The 20837-nt window shown below is 40.2% G+C and overlaps 1 protein-coding gene across 1 annotated transcript in view; it reads right to left on the bottom strand.

Annotated features, from left to right (window-relative positions):
* Window positions 1–4101: 4101 nt before the first annotated feature.
* Window positions 4102–20837, bottom strand: part of wnt6b (wingless-type MMTV integration site family, member 6b) — a 22737-nt gene continuing 6001 nt past the window's right edge. The window contains 4 exon segments of the mRNA XM_029492883.1: window positions 4102–6442; window positions 6444–6707; window positions 7885–8189; window positions 15866–16086. Coding sequence (XP_029348743.1) covers window positions 6245–6442; window positions 6444–6707; window positions 7885–8189; window positions 15866–16086 — 988 coding nt within the window. The 3' untranslated portion in view covers window positions 4102–6244.

The following is a 20837-nucleotide window of genomic DNA, read 5'->3' as shown; positions in this document are numbered from 1 at the left end:
CATATTTTTCACCAATCAACATTTTAGCCATATTGAAATAGTTGTGGTTCAGTGCACTGCTAGAAAACACCTCCATGCCTTTGATGCACTAATGTGGGTAAGGTGAATATGTATCGGATTTGAGGCCAGTTCATGATCTTTGCAGAACCTCATCCCTCTTTCCCTGAAATGGACGCTTAGAGAGGCTTGAAACAAACCACTGATTCCTGAGGTAAAACTGTAACCTTAACCAAATTAACTAAATGTGTTGGTTGCTCTGCTGCAGTCGTCCACAAACACAGAGTAGAATAATTAGATTAAAAAAAAAATTATTACAGCAACTGAACTTCAATGTGTATGTGTGGCTTTGCACACACATCAAGACCCTCATGCAAAGTCTTTTTTCTTCACTGCCTCACTGTCCTCTGTGCATCTCCAGTTGGGGATGATTACAAAATGTTTGCAAGCAAAGTGTTTGTGTCAGAGTCTGTGTGTAAGTCTGAGACGATGTTTTTGTGTGCGTGTGTTTGTGGAATTAAGTGTGGGAAGTATTCAAGGTAGCAGGCGCAACCGATCCAAGAATGTGTTTATAAAATCTTATCGTAGCCTCAAAGCAAAATTACCATAGCAAGAAAAGTTGGACAATTATTATGCGGGTTTCTTTGCTAAAAATGGTAATAAGAGTCATTCTCTGTTTCACACACGATGTTAAGCACATCAAGCATATGAAGCATATGCCCCAACACAAGCAAACATCATCTAAATACTGCACATTGGCTGAAAATCTAAGGCAGGTGAAAACAAGCAAAATAAAATGTTATCCATGATTTCATAGATATTTTATTTCGCTTAATTTTTCATTAATATCAGTCTAGTTTTAAACCCTGTAAAGGCTATTTAATATGTATTGTGGTCTTAGTTATCATTGCCATTATTTCTCTTTGTGTAGCCTAGTTGGGTGGATGTGTAGCGTTACAGAAAGTCAACTTTCTGCTCCAAGGACGCCATCTTGTGTTCGAACACTATACTGAATAGCTATTCTCTGGGATTGGAGTCTTGACACCGTTGCAGCTGCTTGGAGCCGAGGTGAAGGTTTTATGTTGAGTGCTGGGACATTATTGTTCATTCATCCTCTTCTTAGGCAAATGGGAAAAGATGCTTTATAAACTGATCATAAGTTGCCAGAGCACATGAACATGTGCTTCAGCAAACTGCTTGTCTGCTTTCCATCAAGAAATTTCATGACTCTTGTTGTACAAACAACCTTGTTTATTGTCTCAGTCCTAAGGAGAGAGGGACCTGCCCTGCCTTCACACAGGAACAGATACTGAGCCAAAGCAGCCACAATAGACAGCAGGCCCCCTTCCATCTCCCACCAACCTCTGGCAGCTATGTTTTCACAACCCAAGATAACAGAGAAGATGGTGGGGTAGTGGGTGGGGGGTTGGAGTTTGATAAATGACAGAATGTTAAGTAAGACTGTGTGTGTACGAGGAAGAGCCCGAGAGAGGGATACTCGGACGAGGATAGGATTCATCCCGAGGTCATCTCAATGTTTATCCACCCACAAAAATAATGTGGGTCAATGAGTGTTTCTCAAGGCAGCAAGTGTTGTTTCAGGATGTTGCAATGATGACAGGTTCCTTGAGAAGAGCACTTGAATTTTTCTCATATGGTATATTCCACTAGGAGAGGGATAATTTTGCCAAAATACATTTTAGGATGAAACTGCCCTAGCGGGGCTTTATCTACACTGCAATTCATCTGGCTTAGCCCTTAATTCGGCCTGTGTTTAGGAACAGACTTGTGCAAGATAAGTCACATACCCCTGATGTGCTTTGTTGTACAGTAAATGTTCCTGAAGGGGCCTAAGGCGAGCCGTACCTAATAGGGCAGAGGTGCAGTGATGTGCACAGAATGGACTATTAAATATCCCAGCAGCAGCAGCCTTGTTGGGTGGCCTGTGGAGCAGCAGCTGAGCCATCACCTCCAGGGCCTGCATTAACTCTTAAAGATCACTGTCTCAAAGTTGCGTGTGTTTAGTGTGTGTGTTCACACGTGTGTGCAAATGTGAGGATGTGCATGTCTCTAACGCAGAAGCATGATAAATTACACTTTTGTTGCATTTCTACTTCAGTAGAAGACGTGCAATTCCTGCATTGATGCTTCGTATCCAACACGTCTCATTCTGTCTGTCTCTGTCACCCACTGCTGTAATTGCAGCCATTGTTATCAGATGATTGGTATATCCTAACCAGTCGAGACAGATGGCCGCCCACGAGCCCAGTTCTGCCTGAGGTTTCTGCCGCTTAAAGGAAGTTTTTGTTGCCACTGTTGCAAAGTCCCTGCTCTTGGAGGGTTATGCTGGGTCTCTTCAACAACTCCATAAAGAGTTTGGTCCAGACCTGCTCTGTGTAAAGTGCCTTGATGTAACTTTGTTATGATTTAGCGCTATATAAATAAATCTGATTTGATTTGATGAAACCCCACACAGAGCTGATCTCTGGATGTGCCCTTTGTGTAAGCAACATCTCACTGCTAGATTGATAGAGGATCGGAGAGAGAGTTCACACAAATGGAAGAGCATTATCGTGTCGGGTTACCACTAAGTTCTCCTTCTGGCTCTTGCTCTCTCTTGTTATCTTCATCTCAGCCTCTGCCTCTCTCCATTCACTAATTTGCGCTCCCTCGCTGCTCATTTCCCCATTTCCTCGTTTCTCATTTTTATATAATCTCCTGTTGTTCTTGTCCTGGTGAACCAAGACATGGTGGAAATGCATGGTAAATAGAAGTTGAGGACCACCAGGACTCCTCTGTACGAGATAGGAGATGGCGGAACCCTCTTTGTGCGACTGATCTGAGGTAACAGTCAGCAGTGTAACATTATAGAGCCTTTTACATTGGCCATTCTTCATTAACGCTTTGTGTGAGGCTGCATTTGTGCGTGTAAGCACAGAACAGTGAACGTGGGTGGAGACAAAACTCATCTCTAGTGGGGACGATGTTGCATTCCTCAGGCACTATTTCCCTCCGTAAGGGACACATGGAAAAATACACCCATTCTAACCTGGCCGTGCACTCCTATACACACACACACACACACACACACACACACACACTGACTGACAAAGACAGACACATGCAGCCACATGCACACAGATGTCGACAGGCAGCTCTATTTATACCAATGCTACAATAAATCTATCTGCCCACTTGTCTATTTTCTCTGGCTTTGCCCATGCTGCAGCGAATGCCTGCAGAGCTTAAAGGAAAGAGAGGAGAGGAGAGGAGAGGAGGCAATAGGGGAGGAAAGATTAGGAGAGGAGAAAAGAGCTAGTGGAGACAGAAGGAGATAAGTGTGCAGTGACATTTTCCTCTTCTCCTCTTTGGGCCTACCTATCATGTTTTACACAAAACTGCTGGCCTGACTGCTACACACCACTCTGCAACAAATTCCTGGAAAATAAGAACTTGTGGCAACTTGTACAGCTCAAACTAATACAGGCCAGCTTTTCTTGCCCCCCCACACCCCAACGTTTTTGTTTTTTTTTTTTTTTTATTTCTACAGCATAAATACCTCAAAACAACACCTCTTTTTGTTGAGTAGCCAAAAAAAAAAAAAGGTTCCAATCAAGGCAGAGGCGCAGAGAGGATCTATTGTGATCTTGTGAAAATCATCCCTGAAGCCCAACTTGGCCTGTGATACTGATACAATTTTCTGAAAGGGATCCAGAGGTAAAAGTGATACAAGATCATATCAAATCAGTCTGTAATTATTTACCGTATGTTCCAACAGGCTGAAATCTCAGCTTTTTGCTGCTCTTTCTCACAAACATTTAGTAAAAGAAGGCTAATATGAAAAATGTTCTGCTTTGATAGCCCAAAGTAACATTGTAATACGCTAAAACTTTTCAAAATCTGTAAATTATTTGTTTATGTGGATATAGCTCAAATAAATAATATAACCACATTTACAAAATGCAGGCTCATCACTGCATGTGTGGAGCCTAAATCAGATATGGAACATGAATCTATATGACATTCACTAAAAACAGATTTCTTTCACTTAAATTTGAGAAACAAAAAAACTAAAGAGCAAAAAACAGCGCATGATCACTTTCAACATTTATGTTTAATGAAACTGATGTGTAACATCCCCGGTATGAAATGATTTCTGTAGAGTACAACATCGCAGAGCAGACTGAACTCTAAAGCAAAATATGAAAAACAGCATTTAAATAAATGACAGTGGAGGAATTCTGTGACATGTGTTTCACAAAATGTGTTGAATTATTCAGGTGTCATCCATTGACTGACAATGCCTTTATGGTGATATCAGAATAACGCTGGAAAATCTAAAGCACTTGGAATGTGTTTGATTCAACACAAGTAGACATTGAAATGGTTTCAGGTTTCACATCACTTAACAGATCAGGAAAAAAAAAAAGTAGGCTACACAACATCTCTGGATAATGTTCTTGAGTGACTATTCTACTACAGAGATTATAGCAAGAAAACTGCTCAGGATTACGAATTGCAACATCACCTCAGCATTTGCGTGATGATGACAAAAGTTGCGCTGATGATATTAAACTAAAACACCATGGACATTACATTGTACACAGGAAGTTACCTCTTTACCAGAATGAAATAAAAATTCAGTTGAATGAAAGCACGTGTTCTTTTGTGTGTGTGACTTGTATATTTTAATTTACTGATGTGCTGTTCAACCGCATGTCCCAATTGCATTTAGGTGACTGTTTATTTTGACCCTTCAAAAATAGAACAAGGGACTTTTTAGGCAGTCATAACAGTCCCTTGAGTCCTCAAGGGTAACATACCATCCAAACTGAAAACTCACTCAAATGCAAACAACAAGTTGAAGCAACGTCGTATTATAGTTTAGTATACTCACTCTGTATTGTCTGGTAATAAAACTAAAGTGTAAATGAGATGACATGATAGTTTTATAGGGAGGAAACTTCCCGTAAAACTGAACAACAGATAAAAGGTCTTGTCTGCCTCAAAGAGAGACAGAGAGTCAAAGAACCGTGTGCTTTTAATAACCAACACAATGGAGTTTAACATCAGGCAGCAACTTAAAGATATATCAAAGGTACTGTCCACTGAAGGGTACGGTGAGAACTGGCCAACCTGCACAAACACATAGTCACACATACTTCTCTCGCACACACAGACACACATATACTTACATTATCAAATGAAAGCTAACATCCAAAGTGCATTATTACATTAGCCCTGTATATCATAACAGATAAACACAATACATCATATACATTTTCTTGATATCAAACAATGTCATGTAAATACACGTTCCTCTTTTGGTTTACAAGAAACAGCCAACCCCACAAAGTTTTATTGCCAAACTATTGAGGAAGTCCATGGCAGCCGTCGCATCCAAAGTGCTTCTGAGAGAGATGGGAATGAGTAGTCTTGTTATCATGTCTTTATATAAATAACAGTCTTTGCTGGCAGGCCAAGTCAACACCTGCAAAACAATGTGCTGACAGGATTCTTCAAATATGATACTGTGATGCCGTTGTACCATTTTCCCTTTTTGGTAAAATTTCGATGCAGTAGCAGAAAAAGAGAAGTCAAAAACAGCATTTTTATTTATTTTTTTTTTTTGGTATTTGGTTATGTTGGTTTGCAAGGTCTTGGGATGGTGTAATATAAAGATGCTGTATTTAGGTTTAGTTAAAGATATGCTTATTTCATGATCCATCCATAGCACAAGGAAAATGCACAATCAAGTGCAGCTATACACAATGATGCCTAGAATTCTTTGGTTTGACATTCACACTAATTTGTTGAACTGGCAGCGAGTGGAAGGGATACCAAAAAGCTGTGATCATTGTTTAGCTCCTCCCATTTTTACTGTGTCCTTTTTCAATTAAATGGAAAACACAATTTTTCACATTCTTTGGTCCTTTTGTCATAAACAAGGAGAAAATAGGTAGTTTAAAAAATATATCATCCCCTTTACCATTGATTCCATCTTGTTTTGCCTTTCTGTACACTTTGAAGTTTTGGCCAGCACCTCATGTCAGGAAGTCAATCACTATTTGAAATGGAATATATGGGGGGGCGTTGTCTGTTTGTCGCTGGTGAAAAAATGGGAACAAAGGGATCACCAGGAAAAATTGCAAACACTTTCCTTCTTTCTCGCTAACCACACTAAAGCAAACGCCTAAAAAAGTAGCAGTAATTATAATTAACCATGTCATACTGATTACTCAGTTCATCAGTGACAGAGACTAAGCTCTTTCCGGACCAAGCACTTTTTGCACTGGACCACGCAGCACCAGTGGAAACGACACAGACAGTTCTCCTCAAACACCACCGTTTCCTCCCTGTAACCGCGTTCGCAGCACAGCAGGTCACAGCCGCTGATGTCCATGGCTGTGCTGTTGCACATGCGGCCCCGGGTCCCCAGTGAGCCCTGTTTTCCGGTTGGCAAGGCAGAAATCTGGTGACTCATCTGAATAGATTAGATCTTGCTTATCTGGTGGCTTTATGTTTTGGCCGACAGGGATCAGGGTCTTGCCGTCGTTGCCACCCATCACCTTGGAGGCACCGTTGAAGCGCTCCAGCAGGCGGTCTCCTACCTCACGGAAATGAGGCATCTTTTTCCAGCAAGTGCGCAAAGTGCACGAGCCCGACAGTCCGTGGCATTTGCACTCTGTCCGCATGTAGAGCTTTACTGCCTGTGAAGGAGAGCATGGGTTTGGGGGTTTGCATGGTGGGAGAGAGAACAGGAGCAGATCAAAATAGAGAGAAGAATAAAAAGGACACTCTATTAACCTTGCATGTTAAAGGCAGAACTGCTTTTGACAAAAGACAACATCTCTTAAGAAATAATTTATGCTTGTGGTTAAGTGATACATCGCAGACGAAGCCACCAGATCGTACATACATACAGACACAAACTCAGACACACATTGATAGATAGGCCAGATAAAAGCAGACGCTATTCAGAAGGAATTTAACTCCACAACCCCCCTCTCTTTCCATGTTGCCTTAGGCCTTCCTACATCTAACAAGCCTTGACAACAGATCATTCACTTATACTGCACATAATTAACCCATCACATACTCTCAAACACACATACCCACACACACACACACACACACACACACGCAGACAGACAAAAAAAAAATAGCAAAATGTGTATACAATCACACATGCATGCACAGACTATATCCCCCAATCCTCCTCTCCTCTCTCTGCTCCCTACCTGTCTTTGACCCCAGCTACAGTGAACTTTGTGACTCTGGGCTTTGCTTGTGCGTGCATCAACATCTCTGCAGATGGGTGGAACAAACTGAGATCGACAAAACACTGACAGCTAAAAGTAAATGTCATCTTAGAGATTTTCCGTGCTGCACTATAAATTAACACAATTAACTCGTCTGAAACGCTGGTAGGTGCGCATTCAAGCGACAAAGAGGAACTTTAAATTTGAGCGGCAGCTGTGGAAATGTTAGAAGCTACCTGCCTCGGAGGCTTGAAAACAAAATGTGCGGCACGTTCGTGTTTTTGTGTTTGAGAAACCTGATTCTTGTCAGAATATCAACTTACAACGCTACACAAATATGGCCGGGGGCGATGTCTTTTTCCTTAGCATGTTCGAGGAATGAAGAATATTCCAGAGCAGTACAACTTCAGTAGTGGTGTTAGGGGTGATAGTGTTTTTTTTTTTTTGTTTGTTTGTTTGTTTGTTTGTTTGTTTGTTTTGTTTTGATTTTTTATGTTGCAGTTAATCTATTCACTTTTTATTAACTCGACCCATTCAAAATATATGTATAACAATGTTCCCTTGATATAGTATATTTATTATATTACATATTTGTTTACATATTAATTGACAGACTACTACTTACCAGCCGCCCAGCCTCATTATTGTGAAGGTCAATGAGTGTCCTGATGTCGCTCTTGCCTCTTCTCCTCTTGGCATCCATAAACTGTTTGGACTTTTCATAACCAAACTCCACATCATCTCCGCAGCCCCCCCACTCCCACTTGACTCCATCCCCAGAGGAGGAGGATGAAGGAGGCCTCGGAGGTGCTCTGTTTCTGGTGGCCTCGCAGCCACACTGAAGCAGGTCTCCCATACTGCAGGCCTGGGTCACAGCATGGGTCACCCCGGCAGCCGTGATGGCATAGACAAACGCTGTCTCCCGGATATCTGAGACAAAAGAGACAAGAGAGACAAGAGGGGCTTCAGTTTACTGAAGTTTTTCTTGCACACAAAAATGTCACAAAAATAGTAAAATTATCATATAAAATAACACAAATTTAATGATGCAAAGAAATGTATGTATTTGTAAGGACATTTTTCATAATCTAAATGTTAAAGAGAGAGTTGAAAATTGGTTTTCTTTCTGTATCTTATTTTAGTTTAATAGTTTGAAGGATGTGCCTGATTGCATACAGGGTTCAAGGTTTTCAATTGATTGTGACAGTACATTTGAATGGTAAATACACCACATCACATTCAGCTAGCTGTTGATTTTTTCATTGACTGGCCTTTCATCATTCATGTCCTGTGATTTCCATCCATCAGTTCATTTGGACTTCTGTCCCTCCATCCAGTCAGTCAGCCAGTCACTCACTCACTCAACGTCTCAGTGAAGTGGAACTGGATGAAAATATCAAGCGTGACTGGATTTCTAGTTCTGGGAGGGCAGCTTATCCTTTCTCTCTGACCGGCACACACATACACACAGTCATGCACTCACACCACAGCTGCTGGTTTATTTTGGGTGCAGAGCTTAACACTCACTGTCTGAAGGCATGTCCAACCACAACTGCAAATTGATTGTGCGTTCTCTCCAATGGCAGCAGCATCATTTATACCCTCGTCCCAACATGTCCTTATCCTCAGTTATTGCAGCTATTGCTGCTCGCTCCACAGGAAAAGAGGAGCTTTGAAACAAGCTGAGAATCTGTACTGTCCGAGTGTACAAAGCCTGACAATTGTTGCTCTGGGGCACAGAGCTGCAAAAATGTTGTGTGCTAAAACTAGAGATGTAGACAAGCAACTCCATTACAGTGAGCAATGAGTTCCTTAATTAAGATGAATGAGCCAATCTTTGATGGCCACACAGGAGTGACAGATGTCACTGTTCTTTACACCTTCTTCTGCACATACAGCCCCCTCCAAAATGACTGGAACAGCAAAGCCGATTCCTGTGTGTTTGTGGTTGACTGAAGACATTTGGGTTTAAGATCAAAAGAATGTGAACGTGAGAGAAGATTTCAGAATTTCAGCTTTTATTTCCTGGTATTCACATTTACATGTGTTAAACAACATACAACCGTTTGTATCAGACCACCCCATTTGTAGGTGAGCAAAAGTAAAGGAACGAATAGTCTTAAAGTAAATAACATTTAATATTTGGTTACATAACCCTTGCTTGCAATTAAAGCCCGCGACCCATTGGCATCACCAAATTGTTGCATTCTTCATTTGTAATTCCTTTCCAGGCTTTTACTTTAGTCTCTTTCAGTTCTTCCTTGTTTCAGAAGGTTTCTCCCTTCAGTCTCCTCTTCAGGAGGTGAAATGCATGCTCTATTGGGTTAAGATCGGGTGATTGACTTGTGCAGTCTAAAACCTCCCACTTTTTTCCCCCAGATGAAGTCCTTTGCTGTGTTGGCAGTGGGTTTCACATCATTGTCCTGCTGTGTGATAAACTTCCTCCGAATTAGTTTGCATGCATTTCTGTGTAAACGGGCAGAGAGAATAGTTTTGCAGACTTCTGAGTTCATTCTGCTGCTACCATCATGAGTTACATCATCAATAAATATCAATGAGTCTGTTCCAGAAGCAGCCATGCAAGCCCAAGCCATGACACTACTGCCACCATGCTTCACATATGAGCGTGTATGCTTTGAATCATAAGCAGATACTCTCGTTCTCCACCCTTTGGTAGAGATTAATCTTGGTCTCATCAGTCCATAAGACTTCCAGACCCTTCCAGAACTTTTGCAGCTCATCTCTGTACTTCTTTGCAGTTTCCAGTCTAGCCTTGCGTTTCTTACTGCTGATGAGTGGTCTGGATCTTGTGGCATGGCCTCTATATTTCTACTCTCGACGTCTTTATCGGATGGTGGATTGTGATACCTTGATGCCTGCACTGTGAAGGTTGATGGTGATGTCACTAACTGTTGTTTTTGGGTTTTTCTTCACAGCTCTCACAGTGTTTTTGTCATCAACTGCAGTTGCTTTCCTTGGCTGACCTGTCTGTTGCTCAGTACACCAGTAGTTTCTTTCCTTTTCCAGGATATTCCAAATTATTGTGGTGGCTATGCCCAAGGTTTACCCAAAGGCTCTGATCGATTTTCCTTCTTTTCTCACCTTCAAAATGGCTTGCTTTTCTCCCATAGTCTGTCTCTATGTTGGTTTATCCTTTTTAACAAGAAATCCTGAAACCCCAGCCTAAAACCGAGCGTGATCATTCAGAGGTATTTAATGTTTAAACAATCAGTCTAAAAGACAACACCTGTCAGTCACACGTTTCAATAGTTTTGCTTACTTGAAAAATGGCTGGGCTCAAACAAAAGGTGGTTGGTCCCTAAAATGTTTCATGCATCTAGATGTAAGTACTATGAAATAAAAGCTGAAATTCTGAACTTGCATTCACTGTCCTACTCTAAAGCACAAAATATTGGTTAATCCACTACTGAAAATAGTCCTGAACAAATGCACCATTTATTCCTATTTTAATTATGCTTGTTTGCCCAGCTGTTCACGGAAATGACAAAACCTTTTAAACACGGAGACATCAACTGTTATGTGACAGATTTATGTCACAAACATGTAAAGACATAAAATAAATGGATTGGAGATGATGAGAAGTAGAAGAATAGCCACTTGTGCAGACATTGTATGAGTGTGGGGACTGAGCACAAGACTTTTATTTCTAAGGGTTGGAAGGCGCTGAGTGTGCAGTCACCACCATTAACACTGCCAACTCCATATCGCATGATTCAGTGAATGGGATTCATTAGGAATGGTAACACACACACACACACACACACACACACACACACAGAATGGATGGCGTGCGACGAAACCTGCACACCCCAGCACGCCGTGATATGAATACCAGCTGTAGACCCCAACACCCAGAGATGGCTCTGATGCAGGCAAATTTGTATAGGTTTGTGTGTTCCTAAGTGTGAAACATACTGTTTTATGCAGATTTCAAGCATTTACGACATTTCACAAATTGTCTGTTTGTAAAATGTAAATTTTTTTAATGTTTTGGTTTATATTTTATGTGTGTGAAGTATGCATATGTGTGTGTGTGTGCGTTCATGTCCTTGTATCAGCTCAGACAGACCACACCTTACTGTTTCTGCTGCTCAGCAGAAAAGATTTTCAGGAGCAGCGACAGTCTCCAATCAATATGTGTAATCTTGAAAACATCCCAGGGTTTATTTAAAGACACACAACACATTATTAGAACAATATGGTGATAATAACACAAGCTGTAACCAAACAAGCTGGAATCGTCTCCAGATGTCCTCAGATGCACCAGTGAAACATTGCATTTAGAGAGGAAGACAGCAAGAGAGACATATAATATTAATGTCTTTAATTTGAGCAAAAAACATTTTATTTGTTATCTCCTGGTAAAAAAAACAAAAAAAAACAAAACATGATTCCAAAAAAAACTTGATTCCAAAAGAAAGAGTGACTTCGAGTAAAATATGATCCCACAAAAAGACGACAGAGATAAGTCAAACGTGTAAAAAAAAAAAAAAAAAAAGCACAGGACCAGGGAAATGAGTGAAGAGTACTGTTATGCGTAAAAGAAGCTATCAAAAATCTGATGATTTGAGGCACCGTGTTTCATATTTTCCTTGGAGACATGAATTCCAAACAAATTCTCTGCCACGGCGGGTGTCTGGGCCTGTCTACGTCTGCTTCTAATTCCACACGTCCCTTATGCAAGAATTAGCCCATATTCTTTTAATACTCTATAAAGGGAGAGGAATATAAGTGAGCCCCGTTACGTTCAATCTGAGACAATCACGTCTCAGCCCACATGAGATTAGAAAAAAAAAAAAAAAAAAAAACTTAATGCATTCTCACAATATCAAGTGGTGATTCTGTGGACTGTGAGATGGGGAAGCACCAAATAAATCCTCTAACATCTAGTGTCATGTACTCAAAGACACACATGGGGACCTGTAATCTCAGGTGTACGGAATGAACACTCATCTACAAAGCCGAAGGTTACAACATTTCAACTGAAATACCATGTTAATAAAAATGTCTCATCATCTTAAAGAGCCCGGAGCCTTGTCTCACGCACACTGATGACAAATCTGATGGGATGCGTCCACAGACAGGGAACTAATCAGGAAGCTGCACACCACAGCCATTTCATTTTCCATTTTCTAAGTCAACTATTAATGTTACCTGTATTGGATTATTGGACGAAACTTTAGAACTTTATCATATAGAAACATTACAGTTTCTTACAGTTACAGTTTCTATATGATATAAGGTAAAAACTAAACAAAACAATTTCTGCACGTTATGTTTGGGTCTTTTTTCAATCAATCTGTTCAGGATTGGGTGCAGACTCTTTGACTACATCTCTCGCACTGAGACGAGGAGCAAATCAATATGCCACCCAGGAGCAAGTGCTCATATTTATACACCAAGAAACTGGTCAAAAATTGGACTACAACAAAGACCCAACCATAACCAAAGATATGCACAGGATTAGCACCAACCCCACAGGGACACAGTAATTATTTTATACATTTCAATGCCCTGCCAGGTTTTTGATACAAAATCACATATTTCAAACACCAAAGGGTGTTGTTTCTTATCATTATGAACTGTGCAAGGGTGTAAACATGTGTGTACATGTCTGTATACCTGTGTGTCTGACAGGATTGATGGCTGGTTTAATTAATGTGCAACCTTTGTGCAACCCATAGCAAGAGTCCTTATTTATTCCACAGCAGTGCAATATTCCACAACCGCATTCATACACACAATCTATCAAGACCTTCAAAGACAAGCCGCAGCATCCCTTACGTGACTGCCAGCATCACAGTATGCAGGCTGGCTTGCGCTGCCTGTCATGACCGCTCCAGGGTCTGTATGTTATTTAAACACAGACGAGATCAAGGAAAAGAGGATAATAACTACCATTTAATGACAAGAAACCAGACATTCAACCTTGGTTCGTTACTGACAGTTTGTGAAAAGTTCATGTCCAGAGAAGAGAATATTTTAATTGTGACACAAAACAAGTTGTCATTCGTGCGTCAACATGTTCATTCATTCACACTTTTGGCAATAAACGTGTGAATAGGTTGGGTTTCAGTGACGCTGCGAATTCATCTAAAACCCCTATTATGCAAACACACGCACACAAACACACAGAAATATTTAACTGCCTGACCCATCGAATGACACACGAATATGTCTGTTATTTCTTTTCCATATAGCTTCCACATGTGACGAATCTGTGCACACATACATATGTTAGCTATTCGCTTTTTATAATTTTACTCCACTGGCTAGTTGCCGTCTGTTTCTCGGTTGGACACACATGTTGACATGCAGCACTTAATCTACAGAGCGAATCCCGTCTCTGAGGAAGGTGAGCTAACGAATAAAGCACATAACACGAGGGCAGCAAGGTTTATGTTTGAATAATTGCTGAAGATAGCCTGGAGATGTTTTTGTTGAGTGGAGATAGAAAAAAAAGAAAACGGTTCAGCTAGGTTGGTTATACTCCAGACCTAAACACCCCGTGGCTTTGTTTTCACTGTACAGTTAGGAGGTGTGTGTTGGCCTATCACCCTATCATAACCCTACATAAAAGACTACACAGGGGTCAATGAGGTGAAGTAAACCACTTAGAAAGAGAGTGCATTAAGTAGAAAGGCCCTTTAATTTGACATTTGGTGGTAATAGTTCGTGATAAACAGGTATTAAGAGCAGATCCAGGTAATTGACGACAAAGACTTCAAAACAGAGGAGCACTTATCAGCCTCTTATCGACAGGCAGGAAGTTATGATTAATTGCTAGTCTTGTCTTCTACTGGTAGATTCTTGCCTTCTCGCCCTCTCTTTTTTCTGTCTATCTTTCTTCATCAATCTTTCCATCTAATTTACTTTCTTCTTTGGTCTCTTTTCTGTTAGACACTGGCAACACTGGTATTGCCATGAATTGCCAAGAGGCAAACCAAATTGCAGTTTCAACTGCACGAAGTCCTGACAAAGAATTTTATCTTTTTTGATGGTGGAAAGGAAAACTGTCCTCATTAGTGTAGATGATGTGCTCAAAAGCAGTCTTTCATTATTTAATTATATGATTCAGGAGTAAAGGATTCTCAGTAAAAATGCATTTTTGGTATCAAGAAATGACTGAGTCACCTCAGTATGTGATATTTGTTTTCTGAACAGGTTTGAAATTTCGGAACACATTAGTGCTGTATCTGGAAATGTGCATTTTTTGATTAGGGCAGAAAGTGACATTTATATTCTTACCTACATGGTTACAAAGTCGTTCTTCATTTTTATTATTTTCAATGCAAGAAGCCTGTAATAGCGTTGTACTTTTTGACAGCTGTAAAAAAATTAATTAAGCAGAATATGAAAAAAAAAACCCAACCCAACAACAATCAGCCTGTTACATCATGGAAAATTATTTAAATCATAATTCCATGTGCCACTTCCTTGTGAGGGCAATGACAAAATTTCAACACACCCATCCTCCCACAGTGACTCAGAATGGGTTTAATACATGTCTGACACATTTGTTGTTGTGTATTAATATGGGCTGCAGCCTGTTAGTTGGCTAAACACACAGATAAAGGTCCTCTGTATTATGAGTCAAAGAAGAGACAGACAGGTCTCTATGAATTTAATCATATAAAAGAAAAGCCAAACAGTAATTGCAGAAGACCTTGCACTGACCCAACATCAGTTATATTACAGACTTCAAAGGAGCTGGAGGAAGATGTCAAAAGATCTTCAGAGAGATCTTAAAAGAACAGGCAATCTTAGCTGATCACTTCATGCGTGCCCAATCTGATGAAGAGGAGAGTCAGTCAAGTGTGAATATGTCTGGTCTAAAAAACAACAGCTGCCCTTGTCTGTAGTGCTGCCATCTTGATGTAAGGCCGCCGGCTGCGGTCATGAGGTCATGGATTTAGATCCTAAGGAACTCATGAGCGAAAAAAGTTTGTTTGTTTGTTTGTTTGTTTGTTTTTTTATGCAAGCAGTCAAAATCCTATGCAAAATAAAGATGATTATGGAATTCAAGAATAAATCCAAATTCCATGACAGCTCTGATTTGTTTGATGGAACATCATCTCAGCGAACGGTTATTTAGTCAACTCATACCTGTGTAAAATATATGAGCGAAATGAAATACCAAATATATGAATAAAAAACACAGTCAGCCTGGAAATCATTGCGCACATCCAAGAAACTGTCCGGCACATAAACCCCTGTAACACCACAAATTATCATATTTCTTCTTCTAATTTTACACAGATTCAACATATGATATATAACATGGTGAGTGAGTGGATTTTGCTACCAGACTAGATGTTTCCATTTCCTGTCTTTATTCTGAACTTACTAAATCACTAATGGCTCTTTATATACAGTAGAGTGGAGTGGGCAGAGGAGTGACTAATTTATATCCTCATTGAATTATATGCAAGATACATGCATTACATGCATTTTCCAAAATGTTGAATTATTGCGCAAGAGGCCATATAAAAGGCACAGCGTACATCATAATGGAGGAAAAGAGCAGATGAGCAAAATGACACAAATCCAATCCATACTGCACAGGTCCCTCCTCCATTACTCACCTTGCTGCAATATTTTGCCAAAATACTTGTTGTGGCTGGTGCAGTTCCACCGACGGTATCTGAACTGGTACTGGCACTCCCGGACACCCAGCCTGGCTCCTTTGGCAACTTCACTGACAATCTCTGGCTGAGTCTGGCACAGCTCAGCCTGCTTCCCTGCCAGACGCTTTGCCTTCCTGCAGATACTGTTAGGGTCCATAACCAGCGGACTGCCCACCGCCCTGCAAAAAGTTTAAAACAACGTTAGGGGAGACAACAATTTCCGAGTCACATGACAAAATCCGAAATTTAACCACCCTCTTCTTTTTGGGCAACACCTGTTAAGTGAATCACACAGTAAACAATGTGGCTGCGCTCATCAGCAGCCACAAACCAAATGCAAACTAAGTTTCTCTCTGCGGCTGCAACGCCTGCCAACTCTGCCCACCACATCTCAGCCGTGGCGACAATGTGCCTCTTGAATAGGCACATGTGAGACAAGAGAGCACAGAGTTTCCCAGAGGCATCTCCTGACGTCACACTCACAGTCTGTATTTTGGTATTGGACTACGCTTAGAAGAAGTGTGTGGTCCTCACAAAGTTGGAAGTCACACAGTTGGAAGTCTCTTAACAGACAGCCCGTTTACAGTTGATCTTAATGCTAAGTTGATTTTGGTGAACCAGAGGGCAGACTTTCTAGATTTCCAGATGATACAGCTTCTCTGGAGAATTTTGCAGCAGTTGAGGACTTCAATGCTGAAACCACACATTCTCCTCGAATCAGCCCTTCTTAAGACCTTCCCGGAGTAAAACCATCAAAATGAAACTAAATATATATTACAGCGAGGAAGAAAAAAAAATATTCTAATTTACATTTGCAGCAAGATAAATCAAGCATGCTCACGTAGTTCAAACATTTAAAACATTAAAGTGTAGAGTATACACACATATATTGCATTTGATTAATGCAGTGTGTGGACCTCCTCAATAGCTTTGACAGATGAGTGTATATAATATAGATAAATAGTTTATTCTAACTCGTAATGGGAAAGAGAGGTTTGGCTCTATAACTTGCCAGTTTCTGTGGCCACTTCATTGGTATAACAGTAAAGTCACTTTATTTCCATTCTTTCCCTCCACTTCTTGCTTTAGCTATCAGCTACTAATACTCTGTGTGATGTTAACTCTGTGTACATTCAATCCCTGTTTCTCATTCTCCCTTTCATTTACTCCATGACATCTGCTGAGATTCGGGGATTTTGGGTTCATAACTGATCCATAACTTTTCCCAAGAAATAGGAGTCAGATGGGTTTAGTGGAAGGGAGAGAGAGTAAAGGACTACCTCGTTCAACCTTCTGCCTGTTAATTGCCCTCCCTGATATCATTCATCTGTTTCAAGAGTTTGTTTTAAGAAGCAGAACAAACACTCTTGCCCATGTCCTCCTCTGGCAGGGTGATATAGACTATGACACATACACACACACACACAAACGTTCATCCTTGTACACTCCCTTCCAGAGTTGATGAAGCTTTTGAAAACCAAACTATTTTTATTCTAATATATACCATGACAGACCGACCTGTCAACACATGACTGAATGAAAACATGATTTATTGTGAATCTTGTGTTCACTGAATAACAGCATGGAGTAAGATAAGTAAGAGCCAAATCCAAACACATACTGTTACCGCCAGGTACCTTACAGAAATGACCATGGCTTCATAGATCACAGATGTGGTTTCCTTCAACTTTTCATTATTCATTCTTCTGTAAGAAGATTAGGAGTCACCCTACAGTACATCATCCATCAGGATAAACAGAGTATAATGTGACAACCTGGAAATTACAGGAAAAAATATAGAAAAATACAATTGCACATGAGCACACTTGGACATCATGCATATGCTGCACAGGCACACACACATATCTGTATCCACACTCCGGTGACATCCACTGTTGGATTTGTTCTGTGATTACTGAGTGTATGAAAATATTGCTATGGAAACAATACTTTATTCATCCGTACAGGTGTTCCTTGTGTGCAGTGTGTGCATGTGTCTTTCTTTAAGAGTGTACTGTATGTGTGTGGCAGTCATACATTATTAGATCATACAGATTGTCCGTAAGTGTTAATTACCAGGTATATGTATGATACTTATCAACACTCACTCCCTCTCAACAACTGCTTATTATCTACCCACTACCACCATGAAGTGAAGGGTGCGTGTGTGTCTGTGTATGTTTGCACACATCTGCCATACATAGACACTTAAACTGACGTTCGTGCATGGCAGTGTATTTGTTTATGAATGTTGAGGTGATTACTTTTTTTTTCTGAATGTGAGAAAGAAAATTAATGTGTTTTGCCTGTGTGTGTGTGTGTGTGTGTGTGCGTACGCCAGGGGCAGCTCACAAAAGCCAACTCTGTCAGCAGCTCACAAAAGCCAGCCTGGTTTTTATAATGGGAGGTGTAGAGTTGTAAAAGGAGTGAATGTACTGGATGGAGTTTTGTTCTGAATCCTGTATTGCTGTCAGGAAAGAAAAAGAGAGTGTGGAAGTGAAAGACAGAGACGGTTAGACGGCGTGTCGCGCAGAGAAAGTTTCCTTTTGCTCTTTTTAAGCACAAAATAAAATACTGCAAGAAGGCCTGGTGAAAGACGTCCAGCAAGATTGAAAATCTAATGGAAGAGCAGATCTATTAGTATTTGTTAATCCAATTTTATGAAGTTATGCACTTAGTAATAAACTCTTTGTAATGTAATGTTTCTTTGTAATGTTTCTCCTCAGGCATTAACTCACCCTCTATTGTGCTCTACAACAACATGCAAACCTATCCGTAAAATGCTGTATCACTATAACTTGTATTTACTAATTGCTTTTGGGTTTCTTTTAAGAGTCGCATGATTTTCCTCCTCACCTCAGCTGACATTCTCAGCCTGAATCATCACTTAATGTTGGTTGACAGCTTTGTGTTAATCTGCGATGAGCTGTCTTAAATAGAGGTTTGGAGGTTTGGGCACGATGAAAAGAATGGCAAAGGGTGAATTAATCTGGAAGGGAGCTCAGGTGGAAAAATCACTGGAGACGTATCCAAATTTGGGGTGTGTTAAGTGGATAACAGGATGGTTGTAGGTACCCAGCATTCTTGTCCTTGTTTGGAGCAGTAAAACATTAAAGAAAGGAGGTTTAAAATACAGGATAATTTATCATTAACTCAAAAAATTACAGACGTGAAGACAGCCAGGGACAGGGAGTGTTAAAAACAACTTTTAATGACTAAGAAACGGACCAGAATGCATTTATGTCACAGCAGAGTTGTCTACATAGTACTATACTGTTTACTCTTGCTCTTTTTGTTCTAATGTGTTCTGTTGTGTAAACGGTGTACTGCTGTTGAGTTCACATCCTGCAGGACATGGCCAGTCTTAATTTGTCAGCCTCTGCAGCCTCAATGAAGGTGAAACTATTTGAATGAGTGTTGTGACTCTACTGCTGTCTTACAGCTCAGATATCGCACAGACACACATGCACATTTATCCAAGCAGGTGCACTTGCTACAATGCAAACCTGCACACAGATAGAAGCCTGCATACGGCCGTGAGAGGAAACTTCAAAGTCAGACAGTAATCAGATCCTTCCCATGCAAAGTTCCACTGTTCCCCAGTCAGTCATTTATGGAACTGCTCCTGAACAGATAACAGATAACACAACGCACCAACAAGGATGTGCAGCCAGTGATATTATCAAGGGCTTTAAGGAAACTCTTTCTCGAATGAATAGTTCTCGATAATGACAAAATCCCAAAGCATTCACAGGGTCATACAGGGAGAGATAAAACAAGTAACGAAAATAACCAAATCAAAAGCACTATCAATGCTGTAGCAGATGGTCCAATCCTGAACTAAAGCTTTACCTTGTGGCTGCTTTTACTGCTTAAAAAATGTGAGATCCTAATCTTAATGCTTTTACATTTGTTTTGAAAAAAAAAATAAATAAATAAAAGTTTTGGGCAGACTGATTTTCATAGCAAATTTTGCAAATTGAGAGAAAAAAATGGAAGATATTAAGAATAGACACCTTATTTGGTGTTCTATGGGCCCTGAGGTGGGTCAGAAAGAGATCAGACATTTGTCCGACTTCAGGTTTCGTAAATGATCGCACAGCACCATAGATGAAGTGCTGTACTGTACAGGGCCCTTTTCATCCCTCCCCTCCGCCCACAAATGAGTGAATTTCATCCCTCCTTAATCCCTCAAGTATGTTGGAGATGAAGACAGTCACGACAAGCGCTACTCTGAGACGCCAGAGTGAAATTGAAAAAGGAAAAAGAAAAAGGATCAAGTTAAAACAGCAAAGCAGAGGTGGGAAAAATGTTGGGGGGGGTTAAATATGAGATAAGGAGGAGATACAAAGAGATAAGCAGGCTGATAAAGAAGTGGGGATATAAGTCAAAATATGTAATATGTGCAGTTCCAAACTAATTTTGAAAATGGATGGGAAAAAATTTAGAATGTTCTCAGCTGGTGTTCCAGACTAGTTCAGATGGTTTTTCACCTATGACAATTGCTAATATGAGTGTTTGACATGAAGCAATCAACATTATATGATTGTTTCATGTTTTTATCTAACGCTACACTAAACCATCATCATTAATGCTGCATTTATACAGTTTTTTTTTTCTTTTTATTATTATTTTAGACATTATTAAACCATAAAATGCTCTTTACTTAGGTTTTTTCAATGAAGGAGAATATTTGGCATTAGTGGGGCAGTATTTTGCCCAGAACCAGGCCTGGTCTTCAGCATCTCTGACCTGGCAGTGTCAGAGGGTCTAAACACCATCAACAGCAGCTTTTCAGCTCTCCTGATACTGCAGTCTATGACATGTTTAAACATGCCATGTAGTTTTTATTTTATTTATTTTTTCATAAAACAGAGGAATTGAGAACATTGAAATCTGTAAAAATAAAAGGCTTCAATGCATAATTTGT

Source organism: Echeneis naucrates, chromosome 21 (genome assembly GCF_900963305.1).
Source record: "Echeneis naucrates chromosome 21, fEcheNa1.1, whole genome shotgun sequence".
Classification (NCBI taxonomy): domain Eukaryota; kingdom Metazoa; phylum Chordata; class Actinopteri; order Carangiformes; family Echeneidae; genus Echeneis; species Echeneis naucrates.
Note: the sequence above shows the minus strand (reverse complement) of the source record. Positions and strands in the feature narration are given on the sequence as shown.